The 24,922-nt window shown below is 44.3% G+C and overlaps 1 protein-coding gene across 2 annotated transcripts in view; it reads left to right on the plus strand.

Annotated features, from left to right (window-relative positions):
• Positions 1–24,922, plus strand: part of MSRA (methionine sulfoxide reductase A) — a 239,589-nt gene that overhangs the window by 147,827 nt on the left and 66,840 nt on the right. Inside the window, exon 5 of one of the 2 annotated variants that reach the window (XM_063423140.1) lies at positions 7,913–8,019. The exons of the other annotated variant lie outside the window; for it this stretch is intronic. Coding sequence (XP_063279210.1) covers positions 7,913–8,019 — 107 coding nt within the window. The remainder of the gene's footprint in view (positions 1–7,912; positions 8,020–24,922) is intronic. 2 annotated transcript variants of the gene reach the window in all.

Raw genomic sequence — 24,922 nt, forward strand, 5'->3', positions numbered from 1 at the left:
ACCTACATTTGCAGTTTTGGAGATGATGTTTTCCCTGCATCATTCTTAATGAAGGGGGTTATTAACCAGAGCAGTGGTTGCTGAGGTGGGCTGAACACTTTGCATTTTGAAGTGAGTGGTGCTGAATCAATTCTGGCTCAAGGGCAAAAGCCCTTCTGGGTTCTGAATTCCTCTTTCAACTGCTTTTAGGTTCTTTATTTTACATCTGACAAGGATGTGTGGATAATTTACCCAGAACTGCTGAAAATTAAAACTCTGACACTGTGGGAAACATGAATCCACCTGAGGGAGGTGAGATTTATACTGGATATAAGGAAGAATGAGATTATATTTTATATATAAAATATGATATGATATCATGTAGGTCCCTTCCAGCTCAGAAGATTCTGTGATATAAGAATGAGATGATCTTTAAAGGTCCTTTCCAGCCCAAACCATTCCATGATGCCTTGATTCTATCCGTGAACCTGATGGAATGAGGTGGGAATAACATCTAAATTTTGGTGTGTTTGTAGAATTAGGAGAGGGCAACCTTAGAAAGTCTTTTTCTGCAGCATTTTTTGATGGATTGCTCCTAATTCTTAGGCAAGGAAAACAATAGATGAAGTCAAAACAAAGAGATACCAAACATTGTTTTGTTCTTCAAATAACAGTGAATTTACTGTACTTGGGTCTGGAAATCTGAGGCACTGAAGCGTGGCATCATTAATCATAGTTTATGGTGATTATTAGTAGGCTTTTAATCTTTGTTTTTGTGTATAATTAGGTACAAGAGGTCAAAGCTGACTCTCTTCTGAACAACAATATTTTCAGTGAATGACTGTTTTTCTCTGCCTGCAATTTCCTTGTGCATATTTATAAGAGCACACTCGTCTGTGTTTTGAGAGAGCAGTGTCCCGTGAGCTTATCTGCTGATAAAAGCAAATGACAACACTATTATTTTTATTATCACTAATTATTTTTATTACTATTGCAACAGCACCTGGTGGACAGAGTGGGTTTGGATTCGTAGTGCTGGCAAATGCCTAAATTAAGGCGAGGCACTAATGAACAGATAAACGAAGAGAAAGGAGAAGGCACGTGAAGAAAACAAATCTGTGTGGTTCCATAGCTGAGCCCATGTGGTAACTACTCTGAATCCCTGCATTTCTTAATTATATTTTTTCCCCATCATCAGTTGTTGCCTGGCTTTTGGTAACATCACAGCAAAGTTAATCTCTGAAGAAAATCAGCAATGAGGGCCTGATTCCAATGCCCAAACAGAAATGCCTTTGCCATGTCAGATGCTTTTGGGCATTATTCCTCTTTTCCAGCAGTTACAAAACGTGGAGCTCATTTCTGCCCTCTGTCATGTCCTCCAGTCTCTTCCACACATCCCTGCTGCTTGCATTTTATTTGGCATTGAAGGCTATTGAGATCTCCATGCAGGCTTGTCTCACCTCAGCACAGCCAGGAGGGATAAAGGCTGAACTAAATCCACTTAAATTTAGATGTTTCCATGGGCATGGAGGGGTTGAGCTCCCACGGGTGTTGGGAAAGGTTTGGTCAACACAGTTGGCTTAAATGAGGCATCGGTGTTTGGTAAGTTTTGGTTGCCTGAACCAAAGCTCAGTTCCAGCTTAACCAATAAATATGGATAAAAAATTTAATTCCCTTCCCGTGTTCAAAGAATCATGGAATTGCTGGAGTTGGAAGGGAACTAAAAAGTATCTTATCCCACCCCCTGCCCTGGACAAGGACATCTTCCACTATTCCAGGGTGCTCCAAGCCCCATCCAGCCTGGCCTTGGAAACTTCCAGGGATCCAGGGGCAGCCACAGCTTCTCTGGGCACCCTGTGCCAGGGGCTCACCACCCTCACAGCCAGGAATTCCTTCCCAATATCCCATCTATCCCTGCCCTCTGGCAGTGGGAAGCCATTCCCTGTGTCCTGTCCCTCCATCCCTTGTCCCCAGTCCCTCTCCAGCTCTCCTGGAGCCCCTTTAGGCTCTGGAAGTGGCTCTGAGCTCTGCCTGGATCCTTCCCTTCTCCAGGTGAGCACCCCCAGCTCTCCCAGCCTGGATCCAGAGGGGCTCCAGCCTTTGGAGCATCTCTGTGGCTTCCTCTGGAGTTTCTCCAGCAGACTGAGCTTCATCCAGCTCCCAGACAGATTTGTAGGAGAAAGTATCTCTGAAAAAGCCTAATGCCTATTTATGGCAGAAAATGTCTAAAATCCTGCCTAAACCCAATTATTTAACTTTTGATTAAAGTGAAGTCAAGTTTGATTAAAGTAAAAGTCCCCTACAATAAGGTTAGTGACATTAAGGATGATTTATGTGCATAATTCACTGTTCTATTCATCTGTTCTGTGCACTACTGGTAAATATGAATTTTCAATTAATAATTAGAAATGGATTAGCACTTTTGCCTGCCAGTGATACTTGAGTTAATACTTGAGCTTTATTACACTCATCTAAAACAAACCTGTGAGGAGTTTTTTTCTGGGCTCAGGTTGATGATGCACTTCCTTCGAAGGTCAAAGGGCATTCAAAAATGCATTTATACATTGTTATATATGAAGGAATTAATAAATAATTAATATATAGGGAACTTTTCTTCTATACCAAGTTTTCTTTGACAATTTCTAGTTTTTCAAAATATGTATAAAATATTTGAAGTGTTAGAGGATCAGTATTGCTTCTGGCATGTGAATCATGGAATAGTTTGGATTGGCAAAGACCTCAAGGATCTTTTAGTGCCAAAAGAAGACCAAAACCAAAGTTTCCTCCTTGACACTAAAAACCACGTATACTGAAAACTTTCTAAACCTTGTTGACAGTGTAAAACTTTTCTTTATTACGTACAAGCTCAATAATTCTTTTAAACCTCCTGAAGAAACTATTTCCTATTTAATTTATACTCCCTGCACCATGGCACCTTGAAAATCATCCAGAACTCTCAATGCACAGCACGGTAACGAAATTCTTTCCTATTAACATTTTTCTCCTTTAATCATGTGCCATAAAGAGTTTTACTTTCCCCTGGCAACTTTTAAGCTGTATGGATGTAATCATTAGAGTGAGTGATGACATCAAGCCAGGGTGACATGGTGCAATTGATTTTTACTAAATAATGATATGATGAGCTGGAAGAAGGAGTTTTATTAGTCTTAACTCAGCAAGGATTGATTGGGGAGAAGGAAATGACCAATCCGTATCTCAGGTTGCTGCAGGTATAAGAAAATAAGTGACAGCTGCAGAAAAGTCTATAAATCACGGGAAAAATTATGATAAAAATAAGAGCTATGAACTGCCCTTTAAAATTTCACTGGATGGCAGAGAAGAGTCGAAGAGACCTCAGCCATTTATCTCCATTATGCCTGGGATCCTCCGAGAATAGCAAAGTTGACGGATGATGCCATTACATTTTTTTTATTATTTTTAAATGGAGGGAAGATAAGGAGTGGTGTATAAGTGTTACTTTCAAGTCATTAGAGGGTTGAGTCTTCGAAAGAATTCCTTGATTTAGCCAATAAAATAAAGTGTCTTTTGCTTTAGCTTTCTGTAGGTAATGTATTAAACATCGGCTTTTTTGGAAACAAATCTGCTTGTTTAGAGTTTCTGAAGAAAAAAGTAGTACTGGGAAATCTGGGTTTTTATTGATCAGAGAATGACAGAATGGTTTGGGCTGGAAAGGAACTTAAAGATCATCTCATTCCACCCCCTGTCCTTGGGCAGAGACAATTTTCACTATCCCAGGCTGCTCCAAGCCTTGTCCAACCTCACTTGGACACTTCCATGGGTTCCATATTCCAGTCCATATTCCAGTCGTTCAGAGGAGAGCCAGCATTTATTGCTTGGATGCCAAAGAACGTGAGGAAGACCAAAACAAAGTCATTCCTACCCAGGTGCATCAGAAGATACCAAAGTGTTGGTAAGAAAGGGATTTTTAGAGCCTTTTCTTTGCCTGTTATCTACACTTTGGCAAACAGCAGCTTTCCCAGTGGCAGAGTGTTTCAATTCCTTGGCAGTCTCAAGCTGGGAATCGTTCTGGGATCTGGGATCCCATCACAGCTTCCTGCTCTCTCCAGCCACCACAAATTTCCATTTCATATAAAGCAGAGCTCAGCTCTTGGGGGCTTTTTGGGGTTAATTGATGCTCTGGGCTCTGCTGGCACAGTGAGGACATTTTATGTTCTCCTGAGTGGTCAGGGCTGGGCTCCGCCGAGGTGCTTCGGTCAGCCAGAGGGAAATTCCTGAATATGATCCATGCCCAACATCTGAACACATTTGGAGCTCCAGATGCCCTCATCTACCCTGGTTCTCCAGAGACAAGAGCTTACAACAACAGCTCAGTGCTCACACAGGATCTGGGCTGTTGGATTTTGGGCTTTTTATACTTTGGCACCACACAACCATATCCAAACCCCACATATTTTTGTCATTTGACAGAGAGGTGCAAATTCTCTGCTCTTCTCTCTGTTCTAAAATCAGGCTCTCTATTAAAGCATCTCTTTAAAAAGAGATTTCCTGGCTGTTCCCAGCAGATCAGCTGATTTTCTTTGTTTCAGGTCTCACCATTGAGTGCCAGGCTGTTACCTTGGAGGACTTATTGTTCCTGTTCCTGCTGTGTTCCTGATCACCTGGTCAGGGACACAGGATTTGCCTTTTCCAGTCTCTGTCTTGCCCCACTGATATTACTAAAGTAGGCCTGGATGAGAACAATTCCTTCATGGAGAGGATTCTCCACCCCGGCACAGCTGCCCAGGGCAGTGGTGGATTCCCTGTCCCTGGAGGAATTTAAAAACCTTCTGGATGTGGCACCTGGGGACATGGGTCAGTGGTGGCCTTGGCAGTGCTGGGGGATGGTTGGACTGGATGATCTCAGAGGGCTTTTCCACCCTCAGTAATTCTCTGATTGCTCAGGGTTAATAAATTTTCTTACCAGCTTTAAGAAGGAACATGTTTATCATCTCAGTCCTGAATGAAGGGGAGGTTCAGGTCCTATGGACAGGTTTCCCTATTGTCCTTGAGGAAAAGATTGATCTCCTGGAGCTACCTAAAAACTATCCCTAAAGTGGCAGGTTTTGCACATGGCAGGGGGTGGGACTGGGTGATCTTTAGGGTCCCTTCCAACCCAAACTGTTTCATGATTCTGTGAAAATATATCTCCTTAAAGTGAAGCCCTCAGGAATGAAATGTGGCTTTAGGTGCATTGTTCGAGACATAAAAGCTCTTTGTTGCTTGGATATTGTCTTATTTCCCACCTGGATTTTGGATACTTTGGCTTTAAATTGCCCTTCCAAACTAAACAACTTTGGCAAGACTGAAGAGCCTCATTTTTCTGTATTGTTTTGTTACCTTTTTTTTTCTCCCTCTAGAAATGTATTTTTAATTTACAGTTAGTTCTCCTCTTAAACTTCTCCTCAATAAATTAATTAAGCTGACTGGCTCCCTGATACTGTGTCAGGGTGGCACATGTAGATACTAAATAATCTGATTTTTTCACTCAGGGCACTGCACATTTGAGCTCCTACCAAACTTACACTCATAAATTCATGCTGGAAACCAGCACCCTCTGTAGTGATCCTCCATTTGGAGAGATTTGTGTAATCTTCTCCCTAGTTTGTTGTTGAACAGTTTGTTAAGCAATAAATAGATTTGTAGGATTTTAATGCTTAAGCTCAAACATCAATGAGCATTAACATATCCTGGCAAAACTAAAGCTTTCCTGGCCTGTCCTCCTTTTATCCCAAATTGGCTTTACCAGAGCTCCCTGCCATCCTGGAAGAACTTCCAAAGGAATGAGCAAAATATCCTCTGGTGGCCCTTGACACTATTAAGTATTGATGAAGAACATTGTTGTTGTTTTTATTTTAAATACATTTTAACAGCTAAAAAAGAACATCATAAGATGTTTTGGAATAAGATTCTTTCATGTAACTGTTGGTCATCGAATGGAGCTGCTGTCCTAATACATATTTTAAAATATTTTTGTGTCTTGTTCATAAATATTTCAGGCAGTTTTTGTTTCTTTATTGTATTTCTCCTTTAAATCATCTTTTTGTTGCCTTGGGGAGCCCAAGAGGGATAAATCCATGATTTAATGAGGAGTAGTGAGTTGGTGGCATCTTTTCAGTACCACAGGCTCTTTTTCCACCCTCTGCCCTTTGCCAGGGGGTATCAGGACATCCATTTCCTTTTCCATTTCATCCCCAAAATCCTGGGAATTGATGGGAATCCTCAGAGGGGCTTCTGCAGCCTGGTGGCAATCACAACACCAATCTTGATGATTTCCAATTTGTCTTGGATTGCAGCTTTTTGGGAGGACTCTGCTTAAGAAACTCCAACTTTTTCACTTGCCCAAGTTCATCCACACCACCAGACAAAGTCAAAATTAACACATTTCATTCCAGCAAAGCGTAAAGTTGTGTTCTTGAAGGCAAAATTTGGAACAAAGGGGGAAAGGCAGTGATAACAAAGCTGCAAATGCAGCTGCATTGTCCAGATCATTCTTGATGCAAAAACTGCTCTGAGGATGTCGTTTGACTTCAGGGAATGATCCACAGCAAAGCTGGCTGGAGAGGATGGGAATGGGAATGGGAATGGGGAGTGGGAATGGGGAATGGGCAATGGGAATGGGAATGGGAATGGGGAATGGGAATGGGAATGGGAATGGGAATGGGAATGGGAATGGGAATGGGGAATGGGGAATGGGAATGGGAATGGGAATGGGAGTGGGGAATGGGGAATGGGGATGGGAATGGGAATGGGAATGGGAATGGGAAATGGGAAATGGGGAATGGGAATGGGAATGGGAATGGGAATGGGAATGGGGAATGGGGAATGGGAATGGGAATGGGAATGGGAATGGGAATGGGAATGGGAATGGGAATGGGAAATGGGAATGGGAAATGGGGAATGGGAATGGGAATGGGAATGGGGAATGGGAATGGGGAATGGGGAATGGGGAATGGGGAATGGGAATGGGAATGGGAATGGGAATGGGGAATGGGGAATGGGGAATGGGAATGGGAATGGGAATGGGAATGGGAATGGGAATGGGAATGGGAATGGGAATGGGAATGGGAATGGGAATGGGAATGGGAAGCAGCAGTGGCCTCCCTGGATTGCAGTGCCAAACCAGATCTGGGCAGGTCACCTGAGGGCACAGTTGTCACCCCTCTGCTTTGGCCCAGTGTTTTGTAGCTTTGGAGGGAGAATCCATCCTGTATTTTGCAGATTTGTACAGGAACAACTTCGTACATCGAGTCTTTTGAATGGGGTTACACATATCAACAGAAATATCACAAAATCCTGGTGCCAAAATTGCCCATCCAACCTGGCCTTGAACATCTCCAGGGATGGGGAGACCACAAGCTCTCTGGGCAACCTGTCCCAAAAATAACTATTTTTCTCCAAAAGTATTTTGTACCTTTCTCCCATTAAGTTGTGTTCCTACAGCACAAGAAAGATCATAATCACTTGGTAAAATCAATCTTTTTTGGTAACCATTAGCATGGTTCAAAATCAGTTTTTTAAAGAGTGCCTTGTTTACAGTGACTGCAGATTAATTATTTAAAGTTTGACATCTCTATCCGACTGTTGCATGATGGAACAAAACTGTAAAATGCTCATATTCCATTTTTGTGACATTTTAAAGGAGATATCAACATTGAATCCCTTCAGGACTCTTTAACCAAAGACTTGAGCTTCCCAAAACCACCAACTGAGTGTGCATGGAAGGAACTGTGCTAATCCAGCAACATCCTGAATTTCGTGGGAGGTGTCCCACGGCGGGGGGTTGGAATGAGATGAGCTCCAAGGTCTCTCCCAGCCCAGCCCATCCCGGGATTCTGTGAGATGTGAGTGTTTTGAGCTTCTCCCATCACCAGGGAGGGAGGGAAGCTGATGCCCCTGTGCTCTGTCCCCCCAGGGATGCGGCAGGGGAACGACGTGGGCACTCAGTACCGCTCGGCCATCTACACCTTTTCCCAGGAGCAGATGGAAGCTGCCCTGAGATCCAAGGAGGAATATCAGAAGGTAACGCCGGGCAGGGGCTGGAATTGCTTCACCTGCGAGCACAAGGTCAAAGATGGCACCAATTAGCACAAAATCACCCCTTGTGCTGTGCACTCTCCGTGCTGCTGTTGCAGCTCCTCAGTCCGATGCCCAGCTTGCATCATAGTTGCTTTAAATTCCAACTTTTAGGATTTTTTATTTGTGTGAGTCATTTTATAACCATGCAGAAAGAAAAATAGTTGCTTCTGCAGAGATATTTTGAGTCTCTGCTGCAGATTTATTTAATGTGGGTTCACCAGAACAGAAATCTGTGATCTTGGAGCTATTCAAGCTTCTCTGGACCCCAAACCCTGCAGGGTGTGCCCCAAATCCCAGATCCAAGAGTTCCTGATCCATAATGGAGCTGGATAACTCAGGATCACCCACCTGATGGTTATGAGATACTCCTATCAAGCCTTCCCATAAATGTCTTGGATGAGAAGTGACAGCCTGTGACTAACTGAGAGTATTTGTTGTGACACAAGGATTTGTGTGAGAGATCATCGACCAATTCCCTTTCTCACACAGAATTTTTCCCTGTTTTCTGGGGAAGATGCATTCTGTCTCTTCCCTGCCACGTTATTATTTAAGTAAAGGCAGAAGGATTAGTATCCTGCAGTGTTGGTGCACAGTGGTGCTGCCCAGTGCTCTTGTCAATGCAAAATACAGATTCTGCAGCAGAAAAATATTAAATTAATATAATTTATATGAAAAAACCCCCCCACACTCATCTGGGACATCAGGGCAGTAAACTTAAGTAGTACTACAAGAAAATCAGTGTTCATTATATTTAATTAGATGATCACCTCACTGGTGTTATATTAAAGAACCAGGGAAGTTTGGTGTATATTTGATGTTAAAAGTAAAAAACTCTTTTTACATCAGCCAGAAGGTCCCAAAAGGCTGCAGTTTGTTTTTTACCAGGGTGGGTAGGACTGGGTGAGCTCCTAGGGCTGGTTCCTACTTGCAGTTGGAATTATTTTGATGCAAAGAGGCTCTCAGAACTGCAGGTAAGTGATTTCCACATCTGATAACTGTGAATGTAAATGAAGTGCTCAAGGACTTATATTTTTTTTTTCTGGTGGAGATAAGTCAGTCTTGCAGGTGTTTATTTGGTGGTTTTGGAAGATATTTATCATTCAAAACTTCCTTTTACTCATTATTCACCTTAGATCTGCTGCTTTTCCAAATTCCTTTTATTCCTTTCTTTTAGCATCTGCTGACCAACATCACCCTGCAAATCTTGCAGCTTTAATTTGCTTTCCCAACTCTATTATCCTCTGCTGTTATTTGTCATTAAATAAATACTGACATGAGAGCAAAATTGCCATGTGTGAGATTGCAATATGATATTACAGAAATTTCCATCATCAAATAGATTTCCTTAATGGCACCATTTAAAATTTACCTACTTTGAAAAGTGTGTGTAATTAGTACATTTATATAATTAGGCACAACTGTAAGTGAGCACATGTAGAGTTTGTTTTTGCACTGAAGTGGGGAAGGAAGGGACGGTGTTGCCAGCTAAGGAAACCCAGCAAATCTGCACTGAAATTCCTTGGGGATGTGTGTTTCCCATGTATTATTAACAACAATATCTCCAATATTATCTACTGGGGTATTGCAGGAGCAGTGGAATAGTTGTGTGGGAAACACACTGAGCAAACAATTTGTTCAGGAATCCCTTTTCATATTAAGTGCTGTGCATTCCATTATTTTAATGTAAATGTAATACAGCCGCTTTCCTTATTATTGCAGCAATTTAAAACAAATATCAAGCTTTTCTGGCAGTGACACATGCCAGATAATCATGGATAAAAATGTGGGAATGGCACAATTTTTCCGTGATAAGCAGTGGTGCCTGCAGCAAAGGAGGAAGGACTAACAAATGTTACAATAACTGCAGTGTGCATGTGTGACTCCAGTGTTTTTTGGCAGTGCAAAGGAAGAAAAATAAAATCAAAATGTCATTTATTTTTTTGTTCACTGAATAATTGTGCATGTGCTCTTGGATGTGGTTTGAGCTGAGAGCCTGAAAGAGCCCTAAAAATGGCCTTCAACCAGAAAATGATGGGTTTGCTAGATGAGTTTGGGTTTTTTCCCAGCTGGCTTCTGATGTCCAGGGAAGGGAATGGAGCTGGGGAAGGGGCTGGAGCACCAGGAGCAGCTGAGGGAACTGAGAAAGGGGCTCAGCCTGGAGAAAAGGAGGCTCAGGGGGGACTTTTCCCTCTCTGGAATTCTCTGACAGGAGGGGACAGCCAGGTGGGATCGGGCTCTGCTCCCAGGGAACAGGGACAGGAGGAAAGGGAACAGCCTCAGGCTGTGCAGTTGTGGTCTAGATTGGATATTAGGGAAAAATTCTTCACAGAAAGGGTGGTCAAGCATTGGAAGGGGTTTCTCAGGGCAGTGGTGGATTCCCCATTCCTGCAGGGATTTAAAAGCTGTGTGGATGTGGCAGGTGGGGACGTGGATCCGTGGTGGCCTTGGCAGTGCTGGGGGATGCTTGGATTCGATGATCTCAGGGTGCTTTTCCAACCTCAGTGATGCTGGATTCAGTTTGAAGTGACAATAATCAGATTTTACCAGTCTGTGAGCGACACCCTCGGTGTGCCCCGAGTATCCTGCAAGGTCACACCTATTTTAAGTCCTGGAACTTGTTGCTGGTTCCTGCAGCTGCTCTGAGAGCTGAGAAGTGGCAGCAGAGCCCTGGATTCACCCTGAGCCACAGGGCTGGAGCTGCTGGGGGAGCTGGGTGCAGGACTCAGAGCCAGCCACTGGTGACAGAGACTGTGACACAACAGTGCTGCTGCTGAACGGTGACACAGTGGAAGTGTAATCAGAAAAACATCAAATGAGGGCCAGGCCTCGGTGAAATCGCTGTGAATGAGCAGTTTTGCCTGAAGCTGAGGTTTTTTAATACAGGTGAACCTGAGGTTACTCAATTTTCAAGACAGTTGCTCGGCTGGGTTGGGTTTTGAAATGAGTTATCAAGGCAATTGTAACCCAGAGAGTGAAATCGGGGTGGGAGGAAGTCTGTGTTCATTTTTTTTTAGAATCAGACCTTGCAGTTGTTTTGTCAAGCACTAGCACTGGGTTTTATGGCTTCAAGAATAGACTGAATGCCTCCCATTCATGGAATCACAGAATAGTTTGGATTAGAAGGGACATTAAAGATCATCCTGTTCCACCCCCTGCCATGGGCAGGGACACCTTTCACTGTCCCAGGTTGCTCCAGCCTGGCCTTGGACACTTCCAGGGATCCAGGGACAGCCACAGCTTCCCTGGGAAACCTGTGCCAGGGCCTCACCACCCTCACAGCCAGGAATTCCTTCCCAATATCCCATCTATTCCTGCCCTCTGGCAGTGGGAAGCCATTCCCTGTGTCCTGTCCCTCCGTTCTTTGCCTCAATCTCCTCTCCAGCTCTCCTGGAGCCCTTTTAGGCCCTGGAAGGGGCTCTGAGGTCTCCCTGGATCCTTCTCTTCTCCAGGTGAACACCCCTGGCTCCAGAGCAGAGATTTTCCATGGAATAAGGAACACAATGAATTAGCACTGGGCAGCAGGAGATGCAGCAATCCCTGCAGCACAGCACTTTAGCAAACACTGGGAAGCTTCCATCAGCTTCCTGTGACATGATGTGGGAATAAACCAGCAGGTTTATTTATAATATATATTTATATTTATTATATAATAAATAATATAATATAATATATATTTATATTTATTTATAAACCTCAGGTGCAAAAACAAGACCTTTACATTTGGTATGAGGGAAAAGAGCTTGAAAAGCTGGAATTTCCAAAAGCAATGAGCTCTGGAGCAGCAACCTGCAGAGAGGTGAAGTTGTCGGGATTGTGTTTGTCAGAGCTGGATGAAGGGCTGTTTACAGAGCTCTGGGATGTGCAGTTCTGAGTGGTTAATTCCATGAAGGAATGCCTGGCGGCGGGAATTCACAGCCCTCATCTGTGTTTTCATCTGACGTGCTGCGTGAATTCAGAGCAGGATGGTTTTTCATGTGATTTTTGGCTGGGAGAAGTTAAATAGCTCTTTTAAAATGAGATTGTTTTTATTAAAGCAATACAATAGTCAATAAAAAAATAACACCTGCTTACTCCTCTTCAAATTATGTCTAATTCAGAGCTTTATGTGTCAAATTATCTCTGCTTCACTCTGCTGTGAATGGCAATGACTTGATTCCTGATTGATGGTGGTGGCTCTTGTGGAGACAAGCAGAGCTGATCTGATAAGCTGAGCCATTCTTTGGTTTGTAATCACTTTTCTGTGCTGCAGAGATACCCTTTGTATGTTCATCCCTCTCGGAGAAAGCTGCATTTGGGTACGGATGAGGAGGTTTTGTGTGAGCAGTCGTGAACTCTTTTCATGTTACTGTAACTGCAGAAAATTTGACTTTGCCACTCCAATAAAATCCGGGCATCTCACAGTGGGAAAATCTCTCAAAACTAATCCTAATCCATTTCTTGATGACAGTGGCAGCAAGATAAAGGCGTTAATGGCATGAACTTAGGATGAACTTGTGCGTGTGTCTACCTGGACTTCAGCAAAGCCTTTGACAGCATCTCCCATGGCTCATTCCTGGAAAATCCAGCAGCCCATGGCTCTGGGCTGGGTTTGGAACTGGTGGTGGCTGGGCACAGGCAGTGCTGGGGAGTGATGCTGCACTCAGTGACAGCAGCCCCCTGCAGCTCCAGGCTGGGCAGAGGGGCTGGGAAAGGCCCTGGGGGTGCTGGTGACAGCAGCTGGACACGAGCCAGGTGTGCCCAGGTGGGCAAGAGTCTGGTGGCACCCGGGCTGTGCCAGCTCTGGGGTGGCAGCAGGGCCAGGGCAGGGCCTGTCCCCTGTGCTGGCTCTGCTGGGGCACCTCCAGTGCTGGGGACACTTTGGGGACAAGAGGGACATTGAGGGGCTGGAGCGTGTCCAGGGTAGGGAATGGAGCTGGGGAAGGGGCTGGAGCACCAGGAGAGGCTGAGGGAGCTGGAAAGGGGCTCAGCCTGGAGAAAAGGAGGCTCAGGGGGGACCTTGTGGCTCTGCACAACTCCTGACAGGAGGGGACAGCCAGGGGGGATTGGGCTGTGCTCCCACGGAACAGGGACAGGAGGAGAGGAAACAGCCTCAAGCTGTGCCGGGGAGGTTTAATTTGGACATCGGGAAGAATTTCTTAATGAAAAAGGTTATTAGATGTTGGGAGGGGCTTCCCAGGGAGGTGGTGGATTCCTTAAAGCCCATTTCATCCCACCCCCTGCCATGGGCAGGGACATCTCCCACTATCCCAGGTTACTCCAAGCCCTGTCCAACCTGGCCTTGGACACTCCTGGGGATGGGCATTCCCTGAGGCAGAGAAGTGCCACCATCCCATGCCAAGTGCATCCTGGTACTATTCTTGCTCCCCAAGAATGCAGCACATGGTGGTTTGTTTTTGTTTTTTTTTAATGCTGAGAAATGCAAGAATTTTTTTTTGTAGCTTTCAATTCTGCATTTATTGTCTTCACTTGATAAAGGCCAGGCATTTCACTTGGCCCTCTGACTGTTGCAAATACAGCAGATCCCGTATTTGGATTTAGAACCAGGAACAGCAGGATGAAACCAGACTTTGTATTTTGCAATCATTTTTTTCATCTGCGAAGTCGTGGGGGTCACCAAAGGAGCCCTTTGCTTTATTGCACTGGGAATGTGAAGTTTATATTGGACATTTAAACTAATGCTAGAAATTGCCCTGTAATAAACTAATGTAAATATCAAATGGATTTGACTCCAAGAGTGGGTTGTAAATAAAACATTTCCTGCTTTGTGTGGCTTGCCCTGTTCAGCCTGCCATTAATGTAAAAACACGCTGGATTTGTGTAGACATCCCATCCTCATGTCCTTAGGCAGATGAAATCTCCAGGACAGATCCCCATGCTGCTCCATAAAATGAAGATTTCAAGGGCTGAGCTGTTGTTTGAAGGGTCCTGCCCTGTGTGACCTGGCCTCAAGTTGGGCACAGCTCTCCTGTGGGTCCTGGGTCATCCCAGTGCCCAGGAGAAGCAGTGCAATGTGCACTGATGCCAGCACAGAGATTGAATCCCTCCCCATCAGCCTGGAAGTGTTTTCTCACCTAGTTCAGCGGTATCTGGGATCCTTCTGAAGAGCTTCTACCCCAGATTTTTGAATTTCTTGATCTTTATTGTGCATCTTTTACAGCGTTGGGAAAGTGTCACAAGCACGTTAAATGTCAGGTGCATAAATGTGATCATGACCTTAATAATGGTGGTTGAAGTGAACACAGGATTTACAGGGAACATTTAAAATATGGAATTCCTTCTCTTCAGGAAGCTGTCATGGAGTTTAGTTTAACTGAGAGATTAGTTATGGGAGGACAGGAGAAAATAGAAAAAGCTCAAGGTAAAAGGAACATGGTGGTCGTTAGCTGGTGCTGCTCTTGTTCTCTTTGGGTTAAACACAACCCCTAAAACTGACCTAAGGAAAACTTTCCAAGAAATAAACCTGAGGAATCATCTCCAGATGTTGTGTCTTAATTCTGCTCTGCTCTTTGGATCCATCCATGTCCAGGTGAAGGATAAGATTTGAAGTGGGAATCTCTGCGTGGACTGAAAGTGGGAGAGAGATTGGCCTTGGTTTGAGGTTTCAAATTTAAAAAATCAGGAAAAAGCCTTTTGTAATGTGACATGAACATTTCTAATGAGCATGGGAGCATTAGTTCTGCTCTCCAAACAGTTTGTTTATCCCTAGTGCTGAGCTGTGAGATCCAAGAACACTCCTCAGACCTTGTTTTCTCAGGGACAGAAGTGTGCCCGAGCCAGGATTCAAATGAATACTCCTGGAACACTTTCCCACTGTTTACCCAACTCTGAATTACAAAGCAAAAAATGTATCTGGGCATGATGACACTTCAGGAAGTTCTGAGTTCCACAAAGCTCTCATGTGGAAATGACAGATACTCAACATTTATAAAATATCCTGCTCAGACCTCTGAATATGGGCATAGGAGGGTCCACTTAAACACTCAGGTCCCCGTGGTTTGATAACCAGGTGGTTGATAACCAATTGTTTTGACAATTCAGCCCTGCTAAAGTTGTCTTCCAGCTGATGTTACCATTTGCTAAAATAACTCTCAAAATTCCCTCACAGCACTCAGTGCAGATCTTCCATAAGCTGCAAATCCAGAGCAACTACTTTAGAATCCGTGGAATTACTCTGGATTTCCAGTAATGCAATTGAGATAAAAATCTGGCCCAGGACTTTGGTTCCTCTCAGTGTTTTTGTTGCCCAAAGAAGTGTCACAGGACTGTGTGTATTATTTTCTGTATGAAGTGTGCCACTACATCAGAGAGAGCTCTCAGCTTTGGGGAAAACAAGTCAATACTTCCTGGAAGGAAAAAAACAGAGGATGCTTTGTCATGTCTGGTTTGATCTTGTGATCTTTTTTTCATTGAGTCTTTTTTTCTCCTTTATTGATTTCCACAGATCTCTTGTAGACTGGTCTTTTCTTTAGTTTTATCATGGAATCACAGAATTCCAGATTGGTTTGGGTTGGAAAGAACCTTCAAGACCATCTCATCCCACCCCCTGCCCTGGGCAGGGACACCTTGCACTATCCCAGGTTGCTCCAAGCCCTGTCCAGCCTGGCCTTGGACACTTGCAGGAATCCAGGGGCAGCCACAGCTGCTCTGGGAAACCTCTGCCAGGGCATCCCCACCCTCACAGGGAAGAATCTTCTGTCATTTGTTGTTGTCCCTCATCCTTTTCTTCCTAGTTCCACATTTTCCCCAGTCCTCAGATTTCCCCCTTTTTTTCCCTTGGACGTGTGTTTCTAAAACCTTCCTTTTTTTTTAATCCTAACAGACAAATACGAACTTGTGTTTATTTTATTTATTAGGTGTCACTAATAAATGGATCTGGGTCTGAAAGAGAATCCACCTCCCCAGCATAAAATTGCCAAAATATATTCCCTCCTCCTGCTGATTGGAGCATCCTGAGATACCTTCCAGGGCAGGGCCATGGAGTTATGTGCAGGAAAAGTCATCAGAGACTGAGGAATCCCTTTCAGTGAATCCCAGCTTCAAGCCCCAGTGTTAAACCCAGTATTTAATCCTGACCTTTCCCCGAGCCAGCAGCCTCCCGTGGATTTTTGGGGTTAATGCATTTCCATTGTGGCTGCTCCTTTCTCCTGTGCTTTGGTTATTTTTAGTTGGCTCGGTTAAACCGGGCCTTTTTCAAGTTTTAAAGGAGTTGCATTTAAGGTGTCCACAGAAGAAAAAACTCTTTTACACATCAAGACCCTTTGTGAGGAGGTAGGAAGGGCAGGAGGAAGAGCTGCATCCAGACAATGGGTGAAGATGGAATTTTGGATTTTTTCAGGGAAACCATGGAGGAGATTTGAGATTTAACTCCATTCCAATGATCTCAGTGGTCCAGGGCAGTAACTCTGACCTTCCTGTGATCTTCCAGCTGTACCAGCACTAATTTTAAAATTATTTCCAAGCCTTGATCACTGCAATTCACAACAGTCCTGGTGAAAGTCCATCTTAATCCAGTTATCATTCCCTATATCAATATCATTTTTGCACTTCTTTTTTTAAATTAAAATAATTTTATGATATTAATCAAACACTGAACGTTCACTGCATTGGATCTGCAAATTTTCCTGTGTCAGCTGAACTTGTAATAGCATCAAAGACAGATGTTGAGTTTTTATTTGACCTGTTTTCTACAAAAACATTGATTGGCACTAATTATAGTCCCTATCATTTGAATGTCATTTCTTTTTTGGGGGGAGGGTGGTTTTGTTTGGTCTTTAGTTTACTTTTTTGTTTACTTGTTTATTTTGTTTTGTTTTCTTTTTACCCATGCAAAAACTGGCCCAGTGTTGTTTGTGTTGTCTTATTTTCCCTTTTGAAGGGCTCAGAGAATTGGTGGTCATTTCCTCTTCTAAAATTTTCAGAATTAATCATCTTCTGATTATGTGAAACCCACATTTTCCCTAAAAAAGCTAAAAAATTAGGCAAATTTGGCTTTATTGGACAGTGCTTCTTGCTGAAGGACACCCAAACTTAAAGGTTTTTGCACTCCTTAAAATATGTTCTACATATTTGTAGATAATCTAGGGGTTTTTTTTTAATATGGAAAACACAATAATTAAATTTATATATTTATTCATTAAATATTTAATAAATACAGTTGCATTTATCACAAATGATGGAGTGGCTGTCCAAGAAATTTAGAAAAATCCGTTTTCTCCATCAATGACAACTTTGAGCCCAAACCATGAAGTTTTGTGGAGATTAAAACACCCAAAGAAAAATTCTGGAAAAAAAAAGAGGAGTTGAAAAATTGCAGTGAGGGATTATAGCACCCCTCCTCCCTCTCCACACACACATCCACAAATGTGCACTTTTAAACATCATCATCATTTTATTTTCTGTAATATTTTTTATTTTTATCTCAATCAGCTAATTATATCCTGGGTGGTGATTTTTCATCCAGCTATTCTTGCCGTTGTATGTATGTGGCTGCTATTTTATGTGCCAAAAAATCTTAGGAAATTTATTTCCCCATTATCCCGTGATATATTATCACAGGAAAAACCTTCAGTTAGAAGCTAGGGGGTTTTCCTGGGCTGGAGAAATCCTGATTTCTTTCATTGCCCTCTAGTGGGCTCGAGCTCTTCTGCAAGGGCAGGGAATGAGGAGCTTTCCCCTTCTCTTTGTGCCACACAAACCATCGGGTTTTCCGTAATTTCAGTTATTTCTCCATATTTGTGTGATTCCTAGAGCATCATTTCATGGATCAGATACAGCAGAATTATCCTGCCGGGGTTTATAAATGATGACAAAAGAGGATTCTGTGCTTTGTGTATTTTGTGGAGGGCAGGAGATGGGCATTACCCACATGAACATGTGAATTTTGGGAAGGGCACTCGTAGATGTTGGGCTGTCAGTGAAATATTTACAGTTTGGGGAAGTTGATATCAGGTTTTTATCATTTTCTGCTGTTGCAGCTGTGTCGAATTGTGAATTCATCCCACAGTCCAGCTGAAGGTGGGCTTGGCGAATGTTCCATTCCATTTATTTGGGATTTATCATGGAATCTAGAATGGTTTGGGTTAGAAGGGACCTTAAGGATCATGAGCAGGGACACCTCCCTCTGTCCCAGGTTGCTCCAATCCCCATCCAGCCTGGCCTTGGGCACTTCCAGGGATCCAGAGGCAGCCACAGCTTTTCTGGGCACCCTGTGCCAGGGCCTCACCACCTTCACAGGGAAAAATTTCTTTCCCAATATCCCATCTATCCCTGCCCTCTGGCAGTGGGAAACCATTCCCCCTTGTCCTGTCCCTCCAGGCCCTTGAGGCAAAGAGATTAATTTTGAACAGTTGAGATCAAAGGAAATCAAACGCATCTGCAGACTGGTTGGTTTTTTTGATTTATTTTGAATTAGCAAACAATCTACAAACGTATAGTATATCATAATGTATTATGGCTTGCTGGTCTCATAAAGTGAGTGAGGTTTTGATATATGTTGACTTCAAACAAAGTTGTATTTCTGCACTGTCCTGGAAAATGAGGAAAGCAAAAAAGCTCTAAAGGGCATTTTGGAAATGGCAGCATAATTCTTTCTCAGATACTTGGGTTAGGTCAGGCATTAATTTACATCATGAGGAAATCACAGTGTTCACTAGAGAGCAGAGCACAGAGTCAAGCACCTGTGCAAGAGGCAAAGGCAGAGTTGTTTAGGATCATGGAATCATGGGATGGTTTAGGTTGGAAAAGCCCTCGGACATCATCCAGTCCAACCATCCCAGCACTGCCAGGACCATCATGGACCCCCGTCCCCAGGTGCCACATCCACATGGATTCTAAATCCCCCCAGGGATGGGGACTCCACCACTGCCCTGGGCAGCTGTTCCAGGGCTGGACAACCTTTTGGGAAATAAATTATTCCCAATATCCGATCTAAACCCCCATGGTGCAACCTGAGGCCATTTCCTGTTGTCACGTGTGATGGATTCCCCATCCACAAACGGTGATGGGTGTCACACTTGCCATCTTCCAGTGGATTGGAACCTCCCTGGTTTGCCAGGATGCTGAGAAATGATGGGATGTGGCTCAGGGAGTGCCTCTGGCAGCTCCCTCAGCACCTTTGGGTGGATCCCATCCCACCCCGTGGGCTTGTCTTAGGTGGTGCAGCAGGTTGATGACAGCCTTGGATCACAGGATTCATTCTGCTCCCTCTTTCTCTCTGGAGAACACCCGGTCTGCCTGTTAAAGACTGAGGCAAAGAAGGCATTAACTACCCCTCCTGCCCCTCATCCTTTGCCGTTCCACTCCCCCTGCATCCTCCAGAGGAAGGAGATTTGTCCGTCCGTGTTTGCGGATGTGCATTGACAGCGGCGGGGAAAAAATCCTGCAGCCTTGCACTTCACTTCAGGAATGACTCACTCCCTCTGCTGGGAACATTTCATTCTGAACGTGTGTTGCTGCTTTCCCTCCTCCTCCTCCTCCTCCTGCATCCACCCCCCTCCCCACATTCCCGTTCCTGCTGCTCCGTGTGCTGCAGAGCAGCACTTTGGTTTCTATGGTAGCTGCTGTAGCCACTGGACCCATGGACTGGGAGGGAGAGGAGGAAAAAAATGCTCAAGGTGGCCAAATTCGGGTGCAGAATGTCCATTCTTTCTTGGTCAGAGGGTTGGGATGTTTTAGGAGAGGGTGTCCCAAGGGTAGATCACTCCCAGGGGTGGCAGCTGCCAGGATATTCCAGGGTCATTCCTTTCCTTCTCCTGGGAAAAGTGCCTGCAGGCCAGCAGTGAAGTGGAGGGTGTGAAGAGCAGCAGATTTTGGGTTTGGTTGAACTTCATGTTTCCTTTTGTCTTGTTTAGGTCTCCAATTTGCAGCGAACTCTCCTTGGCTTCTGCCTTTAAGATGGTGAAAATGCAGATGCCAGACCTAAGATATTGTAATTAAGTGTCTATTTATAACAGGGTTTGTCATTAGAATTACCATGTCATTTTTTAAACAAGGGAGGATAATGCCAGTTCACAATCTACACCTGTAGCTGTGTGGGTTTGTTTTGTTTTTTTAATTATTTTAAACGCAGTTCTTCTTTGATTTGTTCTGGCTCTGAATACATTAAGAAATCTGAATTAGCATCCTGCCACATTGTCTGGGGCTTCTTCACTCCTCTGTCCCCTCAGGTACAAACACCAGGATTCTGAGCCAGGATTCTGAACTGCAGCTAAAAGGGAGCTGACTAAAATACAGAGCCCACTTCTTCATTTTTAAACATTCTTTGTATAGTGGAATCAGAGTAAGGATTTTAGCAACAATTCCTTCATGGAAAGTGTTGTCCAGCCCTGGCTCAGCTGCCCAAGGCAGTGTTGGGAGTCCCCTTCCTTGGAGGGATTTAAAAGCCATGTGGATGTGGCACTTGGGGACATGGGTCAATTGTGGCTTTGGCAGTGCTGGGAATGGTTGGACTGGATGATCTCCAAGGGCTTTTCCAACCTTAATGGTTCTGTGATTCCATAATGTCATTATACCACACTATTGCAAAGATAAATCTGTTTTAGAGCACTTTTTTCATGGGAGACCAAGCCAGTGGGAGCTGGGATCCACAAATTAATATGAACTTGGTAAATCACGAAATCATGGGATGGTTTGGGTTGGAAGGGACCCTAAAGATCATCTTGTTCCAACACCAGGGAGAGGACAGGTTGTCAGGGATGAAGGTTGTGCCCCCTGTGCTCGTGTGTGGTGTGTGGGCACACGGATGATCCTGAGCTCTGACCTTTCTCCAGAGACAGGTCCTGCCCGGCTGAGGGGAATTTAGTGCTGGATGTAATTTAGAGAACTCTGAAGAGCTCTCTTTGTGGCAGATGAACAGATCCATGCTTCTTTTATTTCTTTTCATTGAAATGTGGTTTGTATTCCATTTCCTGTAATCCTTGGAATCTCAGGATGCTAAGGCCAAATGTTTCGTCTTATGTGAAGAATATTTCACATCTTCAGCATTCCTGCTGCGCTTTATGTAATTCTATTATCCAGCTGTGTTTGCACCTTGCATCTTTTTCTTTCGTTCCATTTTGTCACTTATTCCCATTTAATCCCATATAATCTTTCCTGGAGTCTTTATCAGCAAGCCAGACCTCAGATCCCCTCAGCCCAAGCAGTTGTCAATGACATGATAAATCCTCTAAAATCAGTTGGAATCTGGTGTCTGTGGAGCTCTGGCGTGGTTCTAAAACAGCCCAAATTGGACTTTTTTAATGGAAAACTGTGGCAAACTGGATTTTTTATGGAAGACTGCAGCACAAGAAGAGTCTTTACAACAATCCCTAGTATTTATGGTTGCCTCCCGTCTTTAAGGTGCTGCTTGTCTCCCTGTTTTACCCTCGGTCTTGCTCGTGTTCCCATGTGTTTTGTGGACCCTCCTCCAGTTGCATGGACATCCCAGCCATCCTTAAGGACGTTCCATTTCTATTTGTCATTAGCAGTCCCTATAAACACCATTTTTTCCTTTTTCCCCCCCTTTTTGCCTGTGAGCAGAAAGGCTTCACAGCCTCTAGACTGGCTCAGCTCTGGCTCGAATTCCTTGAGGTGTCACTTCGGGTAAATCACACGCAGAATCACAGAATTGTTTAGGCCACAAAAAACCTCCAACGTCATCAGTTCCAATCTTTAAATCCTACCCTTGCCTTCCAAATATAGCAAAAAAATAATTTAGGTCTCCTTAAAAGACAATGGAATTATCTGGGTCCTCCCCTTCACAGAATCACTGAGGGTGGAAAAGACCTCCAAGGTCATCGAGTCCAACCTGTGACCAATCCCCACCTTGTCACCAGCCCAGAGCACTGAGTGCCACAGCCAGACCTTCCTTGGGCACCTCCATGGCTCCCTGGGCAGCCCCTTCCAATGTTTAACAACCCTTTCCATGATGAAATCCCTCCTGAGATCCAACCTGAACCCATCCTGGAGGGCACTGTAGATCCCACCTGGCTTCCATTATCCCATAATGGTGCGTAATTGCCATAATCTCAACTGAAAATAGTTTTTCTTTTGGAACTAAGATCGTCCCACATTTTCCATTATTCGGCCCTTTTGCACCTGTTGTTTTTCTTTCTTGAGCTTAGTTTATGACTTCTGTGTCTGTGCGTGGATCAGTGCTAGAAGATAATATTAAAAAAGGGATTAGCACGTAGCAATGATCTATTAAATAGTGTAATTCATCATTGTGCAGAGGCCATCATTAATTTAATTTGTTTAATTAAAATAGCCCATTAAAATGGATTTAGTTACTGGCACCAAACTACTGCTGGCTTCCTTTTTGTTACTGGGAAGTTTTATTGTACAAAGTCTCACCAAATTCAACATTTTGCTAATTGAGTCAGTGGTTCAATTGAAAATTAGTGTTGCTGGGAAGTAGAAACAAATCAAATAGAGAACCTCGTTAGCATTTAGGACTTAAGACAGGGGGTTTCCTTATTTCCCTTTTAGTGGCTGTGAGCAGGAGGTCAGGTTGTTCTGTGAACATTAAAAAATGTCATCCCCCGACCTGCTGTTTGCCTGACAGTGCCTCGTGTTTATCCTGACAGGAAGAAGCAAACAAAACAAAATGAAAAGGTAATGAGGTAGAGCACAGAGGGGATGGGAAATCTTCCCCTCAGAAAGCTCTGCAATGTTTATTAATGCTGCTGGGTCAATGGAAAAATGCAGCCTGCAAAAAGAAAAAAAAATGCCACGGAGTGTTTTTCCATTTCAACTTGTCCTTTTGGAATTTTCCCATGCTAGAAAAGACAAAAAATGAAATAATGCCATCTCTGAGCATAAAAACATAAAGTATATCATGGTCAGCAGGTTTAGTTTCTAGTGTGGTTTTGTAACTGTGCGCAGAGTGGGAAAAGTCCAGTGTTACCCTTTTAGTGAAGTCTTAATTGTTAATAATTATCTTAGCATCATGGAATGGTTTAGATTGGAAGGGACATCAAAGCTCATCCCATTCCACCCCCTGCCATGGGCAGGGGCACCTTCCACTATCCCAGGTTGCTCCAAGCCCATCCAGCCTGGCCTTGGACACTTCCAGGGATCCAGGGGCAACCACAGCTTCTCTGGGAAACCTCCCAGAGAAGGATTCCTTCCCAATATCCCATCTATCGCTGCCCTCTGGCAGTGGGAAGCCATTCCCTGTGTCCTGTCCCTCCATCCCTTGTCCCCAGTCCCTCTCCAGCTCTCCTGGAGCCCCTTTAGGCCCTGGAAGGGGCTCTGAGCTCTCCCTGGATCCTTCTCTTCTCCAGGTGAACACCCACAGCTCTCCCAGCCTGGCTCCAGAGCAGAGGGGCTCCAGCCCTTGGAGCATCTCCGTGGCCTCCTCTGGAGTTTCTTCAGGAGCTCCATCATGGTCCTCACCTTCCTGCTGGCTTTTTTTTTCTTTCTCCGTGGCTGTTCACATTCTTTTCCCTGTCATCTTCCCTCTTTGGGCTGGGTTAGTGGGGCCCTAAGGTAGAACTCCCAAACCTTTTTCCTCTACAAAAGCCCAGTATGTGCCTGTGCTCCGACCTGGCTGATCCACCCTGGATGAGCTACTCCAGTTTCCAAAACTTGAACACAAATGTCTGACGGGAATTGTGTAGGGGATGGTAGAGGATAAATTTGGTTGCCTGACGTAGCACATGGTGCAGTGTGTCACTCTTCAGGGTATCCCTGCCATTCGTGTGGGGCTGTGTAGGGTGAAAGGATCTGGAGAAGTTCTTTGAGCTTCTGAGCCAGTGAATGGACATCAAAGAGAACATGAATTTTGGCAACTGAATCCAACCTCCAGTTTACAGCAGCTCCTTCTGCTGAAGAGTCTTCCAAAACTGGGTCATGGAGTGAGCTACAGTTATTGCACCCCAGTTTGGGCTGCTTTATTCTCTTTTACGGGTCCAGGTGGAAGCCAGGCTCTCTCTGGTGTGCTGAGTCTGGTCTGGCCTGGGCCCGGGTGCTGCCCTGCCCTGCCCTGGGGCAATCCTCAGCTGTTGGAGTGGGCACTGACGTGGTTTTAGCCTTGTCTCACTGAGGAGCTCCAAACCCAGGAGAGCTCTGAGGGTGACAAGGGGATGGTTCCCATGGGGCAGTCCCAGCAGGGTCTGGCTGCCTGGGCGTGAGCCCAGCTGCTCCTCTGGACCAGGGTGACTGATGGAGGACTCAGCACACTCAATTTTCCAGGATGAATGAAGTCATTCCATGGAATTACTTTCGGGAATGAGAAAGACTTCCTTGAATTGCAGTGAAATCAAGGAATATTCTACATAACCCACCTCATGCAGATGGATGTCGTCACGCCTGCCAAGAAAATTGACGGAATATTTGGCAAAAAACCCATAAATTTCTCTGGTTGTAGATTCTCAATTATCCAAGCAGAGAAAGACCATTGGATGGGGCTTCAAGACACCTGGTCCAGAGGAAGGTGCCCCTGCCCATGGCAGGGGAGTTGGACCAGATGAACTTTTAAGGTCCATTCCAACTCAAACCATTCTGTGCTTCTGTCACCCAGGGACACGTGTGGGTGACAGTGTGAGGCACTGGGTGACACTGGGTAAATCTGGGATCTGTTGGCCAGATTCTTTTCTGTAGAACTGAGGAATGTGGTTATCAGGGAGCATAGAAGTATTGAGTACAAGAAGTCTGTGATTTGTTACCTAGCAAACAAGCTGAGCAAGGAAAGAGAGGTTTGTTTTTTTTAATAGTAAAAAATAAATATCAGAAAGAGGGGGAAACGCTATTTAGGGTGAAGAATGATGGTAGCACAAATCCAGGTGGTTATAAATTGCTCATCTTTATGTTTAGGATTGGAAATCAGATGTTTTCTAATCATTAGAGCAGCTGGGTTCAGGAACAGCTG

This window comes from Prinia subflava, chromosome 2 (genome assembly GCF_021018805.1).
Source record: "Prinia subflava isolate CZ2003 ecotype Zambia chromosome 2, Cam_Psub_1.2, whole genome shotgun sequence".
Classification (NCBI taxonomy): Eukaryota; Metazoa; Chordata; class Aves; order Passeriformes; family Cisticolidae; genus Prinia; species Prinia subflava.